Source organism: Hoplias malabaricus, chromosome 1 (genome assembly GCF_029633855.1).
Source record: "Hoplias malabaricus isolate fHopMal1 chromosome 1, fHopMal1.hap1, whole genome shotgun sequence".
Lineage (NCBI taxonomy): Eukaryota > Metazoa > Chordata > Actinopteri > Characiformes > Erythrinidae > Hoplias > Hoplias malabaricus.
The window spans coordinates 3,268,453-3,287,049 of record NC_089800.1 but is presented as its reverse complement, the minus strand read 5'-3'; the positions used below and the strand labels follow the sequence as shown (position 1 = coordinate 3,287,049).

Genomic DNA, 18,597 nt, shown 5'->3' with positions numbered 1-18,597 from the left:
TAATATAATAATTAGGAAAAAAAATCAAACGAAGCCATAAAAATATCTATAAAGATTTATTATTAGAACCGATGTAAAAACCGATGTAACGTAAAAACAAACTTGGATATAAACCGGTGTAAATATAATTTAAAAAAATACCAAGAAATTGTTATTGCACCAGTCAAATATAAAAGATAAAAGATGAAAATACACTATAGTTTTATTTACTTTTGTTTGAAATAATAATAAATAATTATATATAATAATAAATTATTTCTATATTTCACTCCAATTTGGGTGTTTAAAATAGTATAGATATCAGAAAGAAATATGAAGAAGACACAATCTGGCAACACTGAAGCCTAAAGACGCACTTCGGGTTTCCAAACTACATAATAAAAGCCTCGATGTCGAACTTCAAATTCAGAGTAAAAAATGACATTTAGGAATAAATATAGATGTATTTTAATAATGGCTAATTTTTATAACCTTCAAAGAACTGTCTTTATGTTCGGGATATTTTAAAACGTGGTTATGCAGGCTATGATTTTGGCCCATTGTCTATAATAATATTAATAATAATAATATTATTATTATTAATAATAATAATAATAATAATAACAAAAATATCCACACTGTTTATTGTATTAAAAACACAGACACAGTAATGTTCTCCATTTTAATATATTTGTTTAACTTTTAATCACTTACAAGTAGAGAGTCAATCTAACAGTAAGTTTTCCTAACACAGTTATGACAGTTATAACAGTAACGTATACATTTTTGAGCTTAAAAGCTGAGATATTTTGATGTTGTGATGAAGAGAGACAGACACTTGTAGAGGAATATCAGTTTTTCTTTATCTGAGACACTTCATGGAGATAAGAGATGAACAGCTTGGTTCCCTCTATGTAATTAAATCTGAAAACCACAAGACAAACATAAACACAGAGATTTCACAGAAAATGCTAAACTATCTGATCCAGGCCTGACAAGTGTGCAGATAACTGAAGGTTCAATGACACTAAATATAACAAGCTTAAGGCTTAAAAGTCTCTTTTAACAGCAAAAACATAATAGTATAAAGGCTCTTCTATGTACATGAAGACATTTCAGTAGAAAGTGACTGACTGGTCCTTTAATATTTATAAATATTTATGAATTTTTACTATCAGCCTGCTGTAATGATATGATCTATTCTGACCTCTTTAAAATGTATTAAAATCTGCTTGTAGTGTCAGTACCTTAAGCCCTTGTTCATTTTATTTAAATAAAAGCTTTTCCTACAAATACCAATCCAACACTAAGAATGTGATTTACCACGGGATCATTTGCTGTGTGTTACCTGCTCATTTTCTCGTTCTGAGAGTGGAGACCATCATCGAAGCCCCCGATCGGCAGCATGATGATCTCCTTGTGCGTTACGTCCTCAAGCGTCCGGGCCACAGGGATCGTCCCCCCCTCTCGGATCAAATCCGGATCCACGTTGAATACTGCACAGAACATTGCTGTTCAGTCACATGAACATCAGTGAGGTCGGGTGCTGATGCTTTGTGATCACAGACACCACTCCAGCTCATCCTAAAGGTATTAGAGCTCCATTGCTCCAGAGAAAACAGTTCTACAGTCCAGTACTTGGGTGATTTATACCCCTATAACCCACCTTGACATTGAGCATACTGACCTTGCGCGCCAGAGAATCTAATTTGTTTTCAGAACTGTGCGACAAAAGCTGAATGTCTTTGTGCATAAAGAGTGCAGCTTATAGTAGGAGAAATCACTTATTGTAGGAGGCGTCTATAGACTTTTGGACACTGTTGTTTGTAGCAGGTTGAAGTAAAGTGAGGGAGTATTAGCGCAGACCTCTCTTGACCGCTGCTTTCCCGGCCTCGTACAGCGCCCGCTTGGTGTCAGCGAGCCATGGCTTCGCCCCGATCACCATCTTCACCTTCAGCTTGTTGGGACTTTTCCTCTTCGCAAAGACAGACTGAAGGTACTCAGTAACCTGTAACACACACACACACACACACACAAATAGGTCAACTTATTATGATCAGGAGTAATACAGTTAAACACATCACATTGCTCCCTTTAGTCCAGTGCTTTCCAAAGTGTGGGGGGCGGAGTTGTAAATTTGTATGAATTACAGTGTTTAAAATATATTTCAGTGGGTTTTGGATGCAAAATATGTGTTTCAGAGTGGGGGGGGGGGCACTACAAAAGAGGGCACTGCAGGTTTGTGAACCACTCTTTTTTACCCATTTCCTCAAAAACCTTTAAATAAATCAGGTTAACAAAGAAAAAACATCTGATTTCTGTCTCACGTTAACAACCAACATGTCCGTCTCTGTGTGGGTGGCCCGCTCTATGGAGCGTGAACTAATTCATACAGAGACAAATGCAATCTGATTCTTAATTCTTAATAGCAAAATTCATTCATTCATTCATTATCTGTAACCCTTATCCAATTCAGGGTCGCGGTGGGTCCAGAGCCTACCTGGAATCATTGGACGCAAGGCGGGAATACACCCTGGAGGGGGCGCCAGTCCCAACACAGACATTCACTCACACCTACGGACACTTTTGAGTCGCTAATCCACCTACCAACGTGTGTTTTCGGACTGTGGGAGGAAACTGGAGCACCCGGAGGAAACCCACGCAGACACAGGGAGAACACACCACACTCCTCACAGACAGTCACCCGGAGGAAACCCATGCAGACACAGGGAGAACACACCACACTCCTCACAGACAGTTACCCGGAGGAAACCCACGCAGACACAGAGAGAACACACCACACTTCTCACAGACAGTTACCCGGAGGAAACCCACGCAGACACAGAGAGAACACACCACACTTCTCACAGACAGTCACCCGGAGGAAACCCACACAGACACAGGGAGAACACACCACACTCCTCTCAGTCACCCGGAGCGGGAATCGAACCCACAACCTCCAGGTCCCTGGAGCTGTGTGACTGCGACACTAACCTGCTGCACCACCGTGCCGCCCTAATAGCAAAATGTAATATAAATACATTTTGACATAAATAATGACTTTCATAAATATTCATTCATTCATTCATTATCTGTAACCGCGTATCCAGTTCAGGGTCGCTGTGGTTCCAGAGCACCCAGTTACACCCTGGAGGGGGCGCCAGTCCTTTACAGGGCAACACAGACACTCACACATTCACTCACACACTCACGACTTTCATAAATAGCTTTTACTTTTTGTTTTGGTGGGAAAAATGTGTTTCTATTTTTCTCAGTACTTTTAAAATGATGTCTTTATGCGACGTATGAATGATGATGATGATGATGATGTGAAGGAAGATGACCTCCTCTGACCTGTTTCTCCACCGTGGCTGGCTCCATGTCCGGGACCTGGCGGATGGAGAATTTTCCGATGACTTTAGCAGGTATGACGGTTTTGGTGCCAGGGGCTGAGAACGCACCCTCAATTCCATGGATGGACACAGTGGGGTGACGCCAACGATGAGCCAAGAGCTCCACCTACAGGACGCAGAGGCAGATGGGTAAGAAAGGGTGTGTGGTGGGTTTAAGTAGGGTTTATATTGGATTTAAAGCACCTGTTTGTCGTCTGATTGTCTCTATTTCTGTCACTTACTCTCTCTACCTTGCTCTCTCTTTGTGTGTGTGTGTGTGTGTGTGTGTGTATGTATTTACCTTGTTGTTGTACATGAGCCGGTCCACTCCAATCTTGGCTCTGTAACTGTCCACATCAAACTGAATGTCATGATACATTCGCCACTCCTCATCGGAGAAATGAGCCACAGCCTCACGGATGCCAGGGACCAGGATCTTCCCACTCGGGCTGATCAAAGAGTCTGTTATAAAACAATAACCCCATAAGAAACAACAACATCACACTCAGGCTGATTAAAGAGTCTGTGATAAAACAATGAAAACATAATAAACAAAAACATCCCACTCGGTCTGTTATCAACCACAACATCAACAACAACAATCATGATGACCTAGAATCCCGATGAGGTCAGTCATCGGCTCGATCACTGTTCCTCCGTACACTCCAGAGTGTAAATCCTGCTTTGGGCCTTCCACCTTAAACACACACACACAGGGAAGGTGTATGTATAAATTATTAATGTTTTCACAGCATGAATGTACCAATTAAAATGGCTCAAATGACTGAGAATGGTTCCATTTTGGTTGTACCTCAGCGAAGAAGTAGCAGTTTCCCCGAGTGCCGTAGGTGAGGGCAGGACGTCTACTGAGCCAGCCACAGTCTGAGATTATAATGTAGTCCACATCAGAGAAGAATGAATCTTTCTTAGACTCGACCATAGCATCCAGTCCATTAGAACCCGTCTCCTCCATCCCCTCGATTAGAAACTTCACATTCACCGGGAGCTCCTGAGGATGCAGAAAAAACAATATCACAGAATCAAAATCAGAATCTGAATTACACTCCGAGTTAATGATAGTGTGAATACGTGAGTTGAATAAGGAATAGGATCTGAATTAGAATCAAAGGTAGTAATAGGGTCACAATCAGAATCAGGATCTGAATCTGAATTTGAATCAGTGTTAGTAACTGTCAATATCAGAGTTGAATCTGGATCAGTTATATTATCAAAATCAAGATCGGCATCTGACTTAGAAATCAGAGTGTGAAAGAGTGCCACAATCGGTGTTGAATCAGAATGAGGATCTGAATCTGAATTAGAATCAGTAATAGCATCACAGTTTGAGGCGAATCAAAATGAAGGTCTGAATTAGAATTAGAATTAGAATTAGTAAGTGTGTTACGATCAGAGATAAATCAGAATCTGAATCTGAATTTGAATTAAAGATAGTAACTGTCAATATCAAAGTTGAATCTGGATCAGTTATATTATCAAAATCAGGATCGGCATCTGACTTAGAAATCAGAGTGTGAAAGAGTGCTACAATTCGTGTCGAATCTGAATCTGAATCTGAATTAGAATCAGTAATAGCATCACAGTCTGAGGCGAATCAAAATGAGGGTCTGAATTAGAATTAGTAAGAAGGTTACGATCAGAGGTGAATCAGGATCAGAATCTGAATTAGAATCAGAGTTAGTAAGAAGGTTACGATCAGAGATTAATCAGAATCTGAATTAGAATCAGAGTTAGTAAGAAGGTTACAATCAGAGATTAATCAGGATCAAAATCTGAATTAGAATCAGTAATAGCATCACAGTCTGAGGCGAATCAAAATGAGGGTCTGAATTAGAATTAGTAAGAAGGTTACGATCAGAGGTGAATCAGGATCAGAATCTGAATTAGAATCAGAGTTAGTAAGAGTGTTATGATCAGAGAAGAATCAGGATCAGAATCTGAATTAGAATCAGAGTTAGTAAGAAGGTTACGATCAGAGATTAATCAAGATCAAAATCTGAATTAGAATCAGAGTTAGTAAGAGTGTTATGATCAGAGAAGAATCAGGATCAGAATCTGAATTAGAATCAGAGTTAGTAAGAGTGTTACGATCAGAGATTAATCAGGATCAGAATCTGAATTAGAATCAGAGTTAGTAAGAGTGTTACGATCAGAGATTAATCAGGATCAGAATCTGAATTAGAATCAGAGTTAGTAACAGTGTCAAAATCAGTCGGTGTCAGAGTCAGAAATAGGGAATGAATCAGGATAAGAGTCAGTATTACAATGAAAATAAGAACCAGCGTCTATATCAGTGTTAGAATAAAAACAGAATCAGAATCAGGATCGGAGTCAGTAGGAAAATAATCAATGTCCAGTTTGCACCATGTTTAGAGCTTTATACGCCTCCACTGCGTGGATCCAGGCCAGAACTGGAGCTTTATTATCAGATGCCCCTCGTCCGTACAAGTTCCCTACAGAGGAAATACATATTGTTATCATATAAATAATTAAATATGATTAGATTAAAGCTCTGATCCAACTGCACTAGATGTGGTACATCAAATATATAATAGGCTGGGTACAGTGGGATGTAGAAAAAGAGGTAAACACCATCAATTGGACAGTGATAGATTGGACAGTATAAGCGTGGATTGAAAACTGATCATTAATCTGTGTGTGTTTAGGGGTCAGTATTAGATTGGACAGTTTGAGACTGAACAATGTTTGATTGGGTCTCTAAGGGCAGGGTTAGATTGGACAGTAATCTGACCGTTGATGTCGGTAAGGTTGTAAGGGTCAGTAGACCATCCGTCCTCTTTTTTCGCCGGCTGGACGTCCACATGTCCATAAACACACACCGTGGATTTATTTCCTCCATCGTCAACAAACTCAGCAGTCACCACTTTGGGCAAAGGGAGAGTCTCACCATCCGGCAACTGGGAGAGAGTGAGACAGACAGAGAACTATGAGGGAACACTCGGAGCTATGGACTGACCTCCCCAGTGCCCAGACCTGATAGGCCAACCTCAGAGACCGAGCTTTGAAGGTGTGGCTGCTGAATTTCTGACCTGTTGTGTTCCAATGTCCACCAGCTCCACCTTCCCTCCCAACTTCCTCAGCTTCTCCCCGACTACCTCCATCATCTGGTGGAGCTCACCCCTCTTCGTGGCATCACTGGAGTCGCTCTCTATGGCAACCCACTCTCGGAGAGCCTGGAAATAAAAACATATCCACAGGAGCAGGTTAGCAGCTCGGTTTTGCATGTCACAAATGAGCTCGGACCAATCACAAGAGATATGCTAATGAGGGGACAAGAAACTTGCAGGGCTGACTGTGCAGTTTTAATCTAAAAATGTTAATTCATTCATTATCTGTAACCCTTATCCAATTCAGGGTCGCGGTGGGTCCAGAGCCTACCTGGAATCATTGGGCGCAAGGTGGAATACACCCTGGAGGGGGCGCCAGTCCTTCACAGGGCAACACACACACACGGACACTTTTGAGTTGCCAATCCACCTATGTGTGGACCATGGGAGGAAACCGGAGCACCCGGAGGAAACCCATGCGGACACAGGGAGAACACACCACACTCCTCACAGACAGTCACCCAGAGCAGGAATCGAACCCACAACCTCCAGGCCCCTGGAGCTGTGTGACTGCGACACTACCTGCTGCGCCACCGTGCCACCCTTTAAAAATGTTGTGGATCCTATTGCGTGTATTCCACCACGCCACAATAAACCCTCTAACAGTACTGCCACCAGAATGTAACTGCTACAAAATTTAATGTGGAATGGAAAATTTGAATACGATGACTGTGTCTCTCTCTGTGTTGGCTTTTTAAAATGATTTTATTTTTGTGATAACAGAGCATAGAAACAGGTCAAACACATCATAAATCTGTAGAGTATCCACTCCATCTCATTCCCCAGAACCTATCCCCTCACATCTGGAGTTATGAGGCCTTTTAGAGGGGCTGAGAGACACCATCTGAGATCTGCCTCCATGTGTGTCCCGTGGAGTTGTGCATACATCTACATTTTTCATGAAACTGTCCATTGGACACCCAAGAAACCACAGGATGTTAAATCTCAGTCTATCAGCAAATTAAAACATTTTGAATATACTATTGTACGTATTGTAATGTATGGTATTATTTAAATAATGTAGTGAATATAGACTTGCCCCATTTAAACAATAATAATAATTAATTTCTTATACCAGGCGGCACTGTAGCGCTGCAAGTAATGTCTCTGTTGCACCGCTCCAGGGATGTGGAGGAAGACTCTCTGTGAGGAGTGTGGTGTGTTCTCCCTGTGTCTGCGTGGGTTTCCTCCGGGTGACTGTCTGTGAGGAGTGTGGTGTGTTCTCCCTGTGTCTGTGTGGGTTTCCTCCGGGTGACTGTCTGTGAGGAGTGTGGTGTGTTCTCCTTGTGTCTGCGTGGGTTTCCTCCGGGTGACTGTCTGTGAGGAATGTGGTGTGTTCTCTCTGTGTCTGCGTGGGTTTCCTCCGGGGGCTCCGGGTTCCCCCCATGTTCAAAAAACACACGTTGTTAGGTGGATTGGCGACCACCGCGACCCTGAACTGGATAAACACTTACAGATAATGAATGAATGAATGAATTTCTTTTACCTTAATGTAGTCCCCTTCATGACTGTCCACATACTGCTTCAGCTCTTCATATTCAAAAGAATAAACTGCTGCAAACAGCAGGACCACTGCAGCACATCTGTGTATCTGGACACAAGGAATTCTCCTCACTCTCAAAAGAAGATACACTGAATAATTCATAGCAGATACTGAATTATTCCATTTTGGTTTAAAATAAAAATGTTGATTAAATTTGTTTGCAACTCACCATTTTCTGCAGCTGTAGCTGTGTGAGTTTGTGTGTGAGTGGGAGAAAGCATGTGTTCTTGTGTTATATACTCTGAGCCCCCTGCTGTCAACAGGAAAATTGATTTTTTTTTTTTTCTATTCTTGTTTTTGGCTGACAAGTCCAAACTCTGAGGCAAAAGTTGATCAAACGCAGTGGACACACACAGAGTTTCTGCAGGGGTCAAAAGGATAGGTACATTACAAAGAAACAAAAACATACACACACAGAGAGAGAGAGAGAGAGAGAGAGAGAGGGAGAGAGAGAGAGAGAGAGAGAGAGAGAGAAAGAGAGAGAGAGAGAGAGAGAGAGAGAGAGAGAGAGAGGACAGTTCTGCAAAACTCAATTACTTCAATTTCTGCTTTTCTAAAAATGTGTGTAATTGTGTTACTGGGTGAGTGTGTGAGTGATTGTGTGAGTGTGTGAGTGACTGGGTGAGTGTGTGAGTGACTGTGTGAGTGTGTGAGTAACTGGGTGAGTGTGTGAGTAACTGGGTGAGTGTGTGAGTGACTGGGAGAGTGTGTGAGTGACTGGGTGAGTGTGTGAGTGACTGGGTGAGTGTGTGAGTGACTGGGTGAGTGTGTGTGAGTGACTGGGTGAGTGTGTGAGTAACTGGGTGAGTGGGTGAGTTACTGGGTGAGTGTGTGAGTGACTGGGTGAGTGTGTAAGTGATTGGGTGAGTGTGTGAGTGACTAGGTGAGTGTGTGAATGACTGGTTGAGTGTGTGAGTGACTGGGTGAGTGTGTTTGAGTGACTGGGTGAGTGTGTGAATGACTGGGTGAGTGTGTGAGTGACTGGGTGAGTGTGTGATTGATTGGGTGAGTGTGTGAGTGACTGGGTGAGTGTGTGAGTGACTATGTGAGTGTGTGAATGACTGGGTGAGTGTGTGAGTGACTGGGTGAGTGTGTGAATGACTGGGTGAGTGTGTGTGAGTGACTGGGTGAGTGTGTGAGTGACTGGGTGAGTGTGTGTGAGTGACTGGATGAGTGTGTGAATGACTGGGTGAGTGTGTGAGTGACTGGGTGAGTGTGTGAGTGACTGGGTGAGTGTGTGAAATTGTGTGGTTTTGTGTAATGTACGTAAAGTGATTAAGAGTTTTTCTTATTTCTTGTGCATAGAATACTGAGCTTATTAATGGTTATTAAATGTGTATAAAAAGAAAAAAAGGTAGCATTTTGCTAATTTTTTAATAAACAGTGCATAGGGTTACATTGCACACTGACACTGTATCACCACTAGCTGGCACTGTTTGATGCATCATCATATTTTGCTTTTTCTTCCATCCTAGATTTCCGAGTAGCTTTTTTCACAGCTTATTTTACATATAATGTCAGGAGTGAATGGTACAATATGAAATAGCGCTCCTTTACTACCTCAAGAGCCTTGTTTAAAACAGAAAGAGCACACTGTTTTTTCCAAGATATTGACCCTTTAATCTTACATTCTTGTCTCAGCAGGAAACACCCAATTAGCAGTTAAAACAACTTCCAGCTATCACCGTCACCTGCTCACTGGCCTCTGTGTGTGTGTGTGTGTGTGTGTGTGTGTGTGTGCACACATGTGTGTTAAACCTGCTTACACATTTACATTGTGGAGACGTCTTGCCCTTGTGAGGACCACAGTGTTACAACAGTTGATTTGGTCATTCTGCATTTTCATCGGATCATCTTGTATAAATAGAAGTTGTATGGGAGCATGCAAATAGCAGATATTATAATTTATATCACTGATGTGATTTTTGTAGGTGGAAACAGGAGGACCCGGAGGAAATCCACACAGGCACAGGGAGAACACACCAACTCCTCACAGACAGTCACCCGGAGGAAACACACGCAGACACAGGGAGAACACACACCACACTCCTCACAGACAGTCACCCGAAGGAAACCCACGCAGACACAGGGAGAACACACACCACACTCCTCACAGACAGTCACCCGGAGGAAACCCACGCAGACACAGGGAGAACACACCACTCTCCTCACAGACAGTCACCCGGAGGAAACCCACGCAGACACAGGGAGAATACACCACATTCCTCACAGACAGTCACCCAGAGGAAACCCACACAGACACAGGGAGAACACACCACACTCCTCACAGACAGTCACCCGGGGGAAACCCACACAGACACAGGGAGAACACACCACACTCCTCACAGACAGTCAACTGCGGTTAAGCCAGCCGCCGTTTGAGAAAACACGGTTAAACTAGCCGCACGTCAGATTTTAGTGCGCGTATACTAGTGACAAACCGGTAATACTCAAGGAGCGTGAAGACCTGAGCTTTTGCCCTTCATTTTAAAGAAAGTAACAGCATTTAACCGGTTTATATATTGGCCATTTCTAGTAAGTAGTCCAAACAATCAACAGATATCAGTTCAGAGTTTACTACACTATGTATCTTTGAAGTATGAAGTGATTTTACTGTATAGTTTTTATGTAAATGACATTCAAAATCCCAATAATTATCCATTGTTTTTAATGTTAACTCAAGTTTACTGCTTTATAAAATGGTTATTTTTGAATAAGTAGTCCACACAACCAATATATATCAATTTAGTGTTTGCCATACTATGTACCTATAAAATATGAAGTGATTTTACTGTATAGTTTGTATGTAAATGACATTCAAATTCCCCATAATTGTCCATTGTTTTTAATGTTAACTCAAGTTCACTGCTTTATAATATAGTCATTTCTAACAAGTAGTCCACACAACCAACAGATATCAGTTCAGAGTGTACCACACTATGTACCTATGAAATATGAAGTGATTTTAGTGTATAGTTTTTGAGTAAATGATATTCAAAATCACAATAATTCTCCATTGTTTTTAATGACGACTCAAGTTTACTGCTTTATAAAATGATCGTTTCTAATAAATAGGCCACACAACCAACAGATATCAGTTCAGGGTTTACTACACTATGTGTCTATGAAATATGAAGTGATTTTACTGTATACTTTTTGAGTAAATGACATTCAAAATAACAATAATTGTCCAATATTTTTTTTTTAACCTGAGTCAAGTTCACTGCTTTATAATATGGTTATTTCTAATAAGTAGTCGACACAAACAACATATATCAGTTCAGGGTGTACCACACTATGTACCTATAAAATATGAAGTGAGTTTACTGTATAGTTTTTGAGTAAATGATATTCAAAATCACAATAATTCTCCATTGTTTTTAATGACGACTCAAGTTTACTGCTTTATAAAATGGTCATTTCTAATAAGTAGTCCACACAACCAACAGATATCAGTTCTGTGTCTGCCATACTATGTACCTATAAAATATGAAGTGATTTTACTGTATAGTTTTTAAGCAGATGACATTCAAAGTTCCCATAATTTTCCATTGTTTTTAATGATGACTCGTGTACTGCTTTATATGGTCATTTCTAATAAGTAGTCCATAAAACCAACAGATATCAGTTCAGTGTGTACCATACTATGTACCTATAAAGTATGTTTATTTTACTGTATAGTTTTTAAGTAAATGATATTCAAAATCCCTATAATTGTCCATTGTTTTTAATGATAATTCAAATTCACTGCTTTATAATATAGTCATTTCTAATAAGTAGTCCACACAACCAACAGATATCAGTTCAGAGTGTAAAACATTATGTACCTATTAAATATGAAGTGATTTTACTGTATAGTTTTTGAGTAAATGACATTAAAAATTCCTATAATTGTACATTGTTTTGAACGTGTCAAGTTCACTGCTTTATAATATGGTTATAAATATTTCTAAAAAGTAGTCCATAAAACCAACAGATATCAGTTCAGTATTTACCATACTATGTACCTATGAAATATGAAGTGATTTTACTGTATAGTTTTTTTTCTGTAAATGACATTCAAAAGTCCCATAATTGTCCATTGTTTTTGAACACGAGTCAAGTTCAATGCTTTATAATATGGTCATTTCTAATAAGTAGTCCATAAAACCAACGGATATCCATTCAGGATTTACTATACTATGTATCTATGAAATATGAAGTGATTTTACTGTATAGTTTGTATGTAAATGACATTCAAATCCCCATAATTGTCCATTGTTTTTGAACACGAGTCAAGTTCAATGCTTTATAATATGGTCATTTTTAATAAGTAGTCCATAAAACCAACGGATATCCATTCAGGATTTACTATACTATGTATCTATGAAATATGAAGTGATTTTACTGTATAGTTTGTATGTAAATGACATTCAAATCCCCATAATTGTCCATTGTTTTTGAACACGAGTCAAGTTCAATGTTTTATAATATGGTCATTTCTAACAAGTAGTCCACACAACCAACAGATATCAGTTCAGAGTGTACCACACTATGTACCTATGACATATGAAGTGATTTTACTGTATAGTTTTTGAGTGAATGACATTCAAAATCACAATAATTCTCCATTGTTTTTAATGATGATATAAAGCAGTGGACTTGACTCATGTTAAAAAACAATGGACAATTATGGGAATTTTGAATGTCATTTACATAAAAACTATACAGTAAAATCACTTCACAATTTATAGGTACATAGTGTGGTACACACTGAACTGATATCTGTTGGTTTTATGGACTACTTATAAGAAATGACCATATTATAAAGCAGTACACTTGAGTCATTAAAAACAATGGAAAATTATAGGGATTTTGAATGTCATCTGCTCAAAAACCATACAGTAAAATCACTTCATATTTTATAGGTACATAGTATGGCAGACACAGAACTGATATCTGTTGGTTGTGTGGACTACTTATTCAAAATAACTATTTTATAAAGCAGTAAACTTGAGTCATCATTAAAAACAATGGAGATTAATTGTGATTTTTGAATGTCATTTACTCAAAAAGTATACAGTAAAATCACTTCATATTTCATAGGTACATAGTATGGCAATCACAGAACTGATATCTGTTGGTTGTATGGACTACTTATTAGAAATAACCACATTATAAAGCAGTAAACTTGACTCATGTTAAAAAACAATGGACAATAATAGGGATTTTGAATATCATTTACTCAAAAACTATACAGTAAAATCACTTCATATTTCATAGGTACATAGTGTGGTACACTCTGAACTGATATCTTTTGGTTGTATGGACTACTTATTAGAAATAACCATATTATAAAGCAGTGAACCTGACTCAGGTAAAAAAAAACAATGGACAATTATAGGGATTTTGAATGTCATTTACATAAAAACTATACAGTAAAATCATCTCAAACTTCATAGATAGATAGTGTAGTAAACCCTGAACTGATATCTGTTGATTGTATGGACTGCTTACTAGAAATGACCAATATATAAACCGGTTAAATGCCGTTACTTTTGCGTTAAAATGAAGGGCATAAGCTCAAGTCTTCACGCTCCTTGAGTATTACCGGTTTGTCACTAGTATACGCGCACTAAAATTTGACGTGCGGCTAGTTTAACCGTGTTTTCTCAAACGGCGGCTGGCTTAACCGCAGTGACAGTCACCCGGGGGAAACCCACACAGACACAGGGAGAACACACCACACTCCTCACAGAGAGAATGACCCGATGAGAGGAACCCACCCATAGGGTGATCAGACGTCTTCTTTTACCCGGACATGTCCTCTTTTTTAGACTTAAAAAAATGTCCAGGCGGATTTCCACAAACGTCTGGGATTTTGTTTTTCTAGAGCTTACATAGAACTTCGAGAAGCGTTTCGTTCACAAACTAGTCCCGCCCTCCCCTACTCCGATTGGTTCGCTTGAGTGAGAAGGGGGCGTGGTGATGTAGCCTAAAATCTTCTGATTGGACGGTCTGACTGTAGAGCTACCGTTATTGGTCGATAACCTTCTCTGTAAACATTTAATTGTTCAGTCTGCACGTCAGTAGTCCTTGTTTACGTCACGCAAAGCCTGGGTTCTTTCTAAAGTTGGTGCTTAATCTTCCAGAGTGTGTGTGCACTAATCATTATTGCAAAAGATACTGGTTCCTGCCAGAGTTTCAGCTAATACTCTTTTATAACACACTGCTTTCATAACGAGGATTTTATTTTGCTCAGATGCCGTGGCATTGTTTTGTGTTTAAAAGTACAGTTATTTTTACCCTCAAAACAGTACATAAATGTTTATTTTTTAAGTGTCCTTCACATTAGATGAAGACTTATTAAGATGAAACTGATTTGTTGTGTCTGAATGAACCAGATAATGCTTCATGTAAGTGACTGTGTGTGAACAGTCCACAGGTGTGAGCATGTGAGTGACTGGGCGAGTGTGTTAACTGTCAACAGGTGTTTGTGTGTGTGTGTGTGTGTGAGAGAGAGAGAGAGAGAGAGAGAGAGAGAGAGAGAGAGAGAGAGAGAGAGAGAGAGAGATAGAGAGAGAGAGAGAGAGACTGACTGTGAGTGTCTGAAACTGTCCACAGGTGTGAGTGAGTGTGTGAGTGACTGAGTGAGTGTATTAAATTGTCCACAGGTGTGTGTTAGTGTGTGAGTGACTGAGTGAGTGTATTAAATTGTCCACAGGTGTGTGTGAGTGTGTGAGTGACTGAGTGAGTGTATTAAATTGTCCACAGGTGTGTGTGAGTGTGTGAGTGACTGAGTGAGTGTATTAAATTGTCCACAGGTGTGAGTGAGTGTGTGAATGACTGAGTGAGTGTATTAAATTGTCCACAGGTGTGAGTGAGTGTGTGAATGACTGAGTGAGTGTATTAAATTGTCCACAGGTGTGTGTGAGTGTGTGAGTGACTGAGTGAGTGTATTAAATTGTCCACAGGTGTGAGTGAGTGTGTGAATGACTGAGTGAGTGTATTAAATTGTCCACAGGTGTGTGTGAGTGACTGAGTGACTGAGTGAGTGTGTTAAATTGTCCACAGGTGTGTGTGAGTGTGTGAGTGACCGAGTGAGTGTGTTAAATTGTCCACAGGTGTGTGTTAGTGTGTGAGTGACTGAGTGAGTGTGTTAAATTGTCCACAGGTGTGTGTTAGTGTGTGAGTGACTGAGTGAGTGTGTTAAATTGTCCACAGGTGTGTGTTAGTGTGTGAGTGACTGAGTGAGTGTGTTAAATTGTCCACAGGTGTGTGTTAGTGTGTGAGTGACTGAGTGAGTGTGTTAAATTGTCCACAGGTGTGTGTGAGTGTGTGAGTGACTGAGTGAGTGTGTTAAATTGTCCACAGGTGTGTGTTAGTGTGTGAGTGACTGAGTGAGTGTGTTAAATTGTCCACAGGTGTGTGTGAGTGTGTGAGTGACTGAGTGAGTGTGTTAAATTGTCCACAGGTGTGTGTTAGTGTGTGAGTGACTGAGTGAGTGTGTTAAATTGTCCACAGGTGTGTGTGAGTGTGTGAGTGACTGAGTGAGTGTGTTAAATTGTCCACAGGTGTGTGTTAGTGTGTGAGTGACTGAGTGAGTGTGTTAAATTGTCCACAGGTGTGTGTGAGTGTGTGAGTGACTGAGTGAGTGTGTTAAATTGTCCACAGGTGTGTGTTAGTGTGTGAGTGACTGAGTGAATGTGTTAAATTGTCCACAGGTGTGTGTGAGTGTGTGAGTGACTGAGTGAGTGTGTTAAATTGTCCACAGGTGTGTGTGAGTGACTGAGTGACTGAGTGAGTGTATTAAACTGTCCACAGGTGTGAGTGACTGAGTAAGTTGTGCCCCACTCAGAGTGTGTTACTGTCTTGTGCTAGTCACAGAGACCCTGATTAGCTGAAATGCTTACAGAATATTAATGAATGAAAGATAAAGCACTGTGTACATTCTGTGTATAAACCAAACATACAAGATCTCTTTCTGTTGTAGGTTCAATTCTCCATTGCACATCGCTGCTCAGAATTACCAGCTTATTATAGAGACCGTGAACAATGCTACATGCTAACAAGCTAACGTTGCTTTGTCATAGTAATTCACAGCAGTGGATTGAGTGCAGAATTGAACACTGACCAGAAACTGACCTGGTTTGGAAGTGTGTTGTTTCCGAAAGGACACGATTCAGCAGATTAATTTCTGTCAAACAACACCCACAGCTACTTATGGGCCTAAAATATCAGTGGTCTGTAGCACCGTTGGCAAAGGGAGAAATTTAACTTGACAATATCCTAAAATACAATTGAGAATCAACATAATCCAAACAGTAGCATCAGTAAAAATGTTATTTTATACAGCTTTGAGGACTTGAAAATGAGGATGTGTAAGAAAAGAGGAATCATATATATTACAGCTGAGGAACCTGTGTAACGTGATCACTTCGCCATGCGGTAATATACATGAAGTAATTAAATTTGACCTGTGTTCAATGCTCGGTGAAGCCATGTTGCTTCTTATTTTAGTCTGAAAGGGAAAGTCTGAAAGCTCCTCTGGTCCATCATCGACTTAAAGGGAATGTCTATGATTGTGGGGATATGCAGCTCTAAGCGCTGCGTCTTTTAAGGTGGAACTGTTTATTGTACGTTTATCGTGTGTTTATCTGAAATGTAAGTGGTCTGTAAGTTTTTATTCACTGTTTGAATTACCACAGAAACTAATGTGTAATTCGAGTTGTTTAGTTTTGTAGCGCTGTCGCTAATGCAGTTAGCCGTCTCCGGAGTTTGGAGACACTCCACCTTAAATGATCTGAAACAGTAAAGAGAGACTAGCATACCGGACTGACCCAGTTTGTTTTTTCATTCATTTACAGACACTGGGGCTTTGTAAAGACATTAGACCTGCTTCTAAGTCTTCGCAAACAGACTGGAGAGCTAGTGAATGGTGGGGAAATATCTCTGACTTCTATAAAAAGTATCTTTTGATTACAATAATTACTTGTAAACGGCTTTAAGGCTCCAGAGGGTGATTTATACATGACGGCTAATGGAAATGAAAGGCTTACCTGGCAGGGGAGATACCATGATCAAGAAGGTCAAGAACCCAGGGTGAGGCCCAGCCATTGCACTCCGGTTGTGCTGACCCCTGCGAATTCCCGTAGTGGGAAATTTCTGTTAGTGGGGTACTGCGTTCGTGGGAAAAAAAATTATAAATAAATAAATGAAAGACCAAGTTACGCTGTGTCAACAATATTTTTGAAATCACAACTAGTCAATTAAATTGTTTGTGCAAATAATTTTAGGATAAACAAATCAGAACAGGGCGGCACGGTGGCGCAGTAGTCGCAGTCACACAGCTCCAGGGACCTGGAGGTTGTGGGTTTGATTCCCGCTCCGGGTGACTGTCTGTGAGGAGTGTGGTGTGTTCTCTCTGTGTCTGCGTGGGTTTCCTCCGGGTGACTGTCTGTGAGGAGTGTGGTGTGTTCTCTCTGTGTCCGCGTGGGTTTCCTCCGGGTGCTCCGGTTTCCTTCCACAGTCCAAAAACACACGTTGGTAGGTGGATTGGCGACTCAAAAGTGTCTGTGTGAGTGTGTGAGTGAATGTGTGTGTGTCTGTGTTGCCCTGTGAAGGACTGGCTCCCCCTCCAGGGTGTATTCCCGCCTTGCGCCCAATGATTCCAGGTAGGCTCTGGACCCACCGCGACCCTGAATTGGATAAGGGTTACAGATAATGAATGAATGAATGAAAATCAGAACAGTGTCTTACAAGAGGAACACACTACTTTACAGTGGCTCTTATACTCAAGGAGCTTTTTAAAAAGTATTTTTTGGACTTCCTCTTTGAGGCATCAGTCTGTTTTCTGAATATTGCTCATGTTATGAATCCACTGTTATACTGACACCTAGTGGCCTAGAAATATCACATTCTGCACCAAATCTGTTTTTAACATGGCCGCCACCATGTAAGGGACCAGCTCTGTGGAGTAGAAACTGCTTCATTCAGGGACTGCAAAGCAACTTGTTTCTTTATCTCACGTGATTTGCACTTGATAAGAAACATTAATGTTATAAATAATACACCCTACTTCTTTGGCGCTAAAATGGCTGATTGCTGCTTTAATCTGAAGTTCTGCGCAGACAGACAGAGCTGAAACAGCAGATTTACTGTTAATACCAGAGCGAGGTTAATCTTTAGCAAACTAAGTGAAGGTTTCAGTCTGGGCAGCTTCCACATGGGCAACTGTCCATCTTTATTCATGCATTCATTTATTATCTGCGTCAGCTTCAACAAGCCTGCAGTCTCCTGTGCAAAAGCACTTACAAGAAAATGCACAACACAAACCGCTCTTAAGAAGGAATCGAGTGGGAGTTTGTTGTCTCAGAGCTGACGACTGAGAACAGTTGAAGAATCCCAAACATTTCCAAACTCAATATTACACTCACCTCCGTTAAACCAAAGCAATCTTCCCTATAGGACTGAAACCTGGACTCTGAGCAGAACATGACTCCACTCTTGCTGGACTCTGGCCTTTGGTCAAAAGGAAAACCTCTGGGTTTTTCTTTTT

At 40.5% G+C, this 18,597-nt stretch overlaps 1 protein-coding gene across 2 annotated transcripts; it reads right to left on the bottom strand.

The window, feature by feature from the left end:
- Positions 1-660: 660 nt before the first annotated feature.
- On the bottom strand, positions 661-16,605 carry cndp1 (carnosine dipeptidase 1). 2 transcript variants are annotated; one of them, XM_066678167.1, is made up of 14 exons: positions 16,517-16,605; positions 16,185-16,284; positions 8,230-8,421; positions 8,004-8,108; positions 6,440-6,583; positions 6,142-6,307; positions 5,754-5,842; positions 4,183-4,380; positions 3,984-4,068; positions 3,673-3,833; positions 3,334-3,498; positions 1,846-1,987; positions 1,328-1,475; positions 661-903 (listed from the first exon to the last, which is right to left on the bottom strand). In XM_066678167.1, exons 3-14 carry the CDS (start codon positions 8,230-8,232, stop codon positions 831-833), a joined length of 1,479 nt encoding a protein of 492 aa, XP_066534264.1. In that variant the 5' UTR covers positions 8,233-8,421; positions 16,185-16,284; positions 16,517-16,605; the 3' UTR covers positions 661-830. The 2 variants fall into 2 exon arrangements, with proteins under 2 accessions (XP_066534264.1, XP_066534263.1); XM_066678166.1 differs by lacking the exon at positions 16,185-16,284 and having other exon boundaries at positions 16,517-16,603.
- Positions 16,606-18,597: the final 1,992 nt, after the last annotated feature.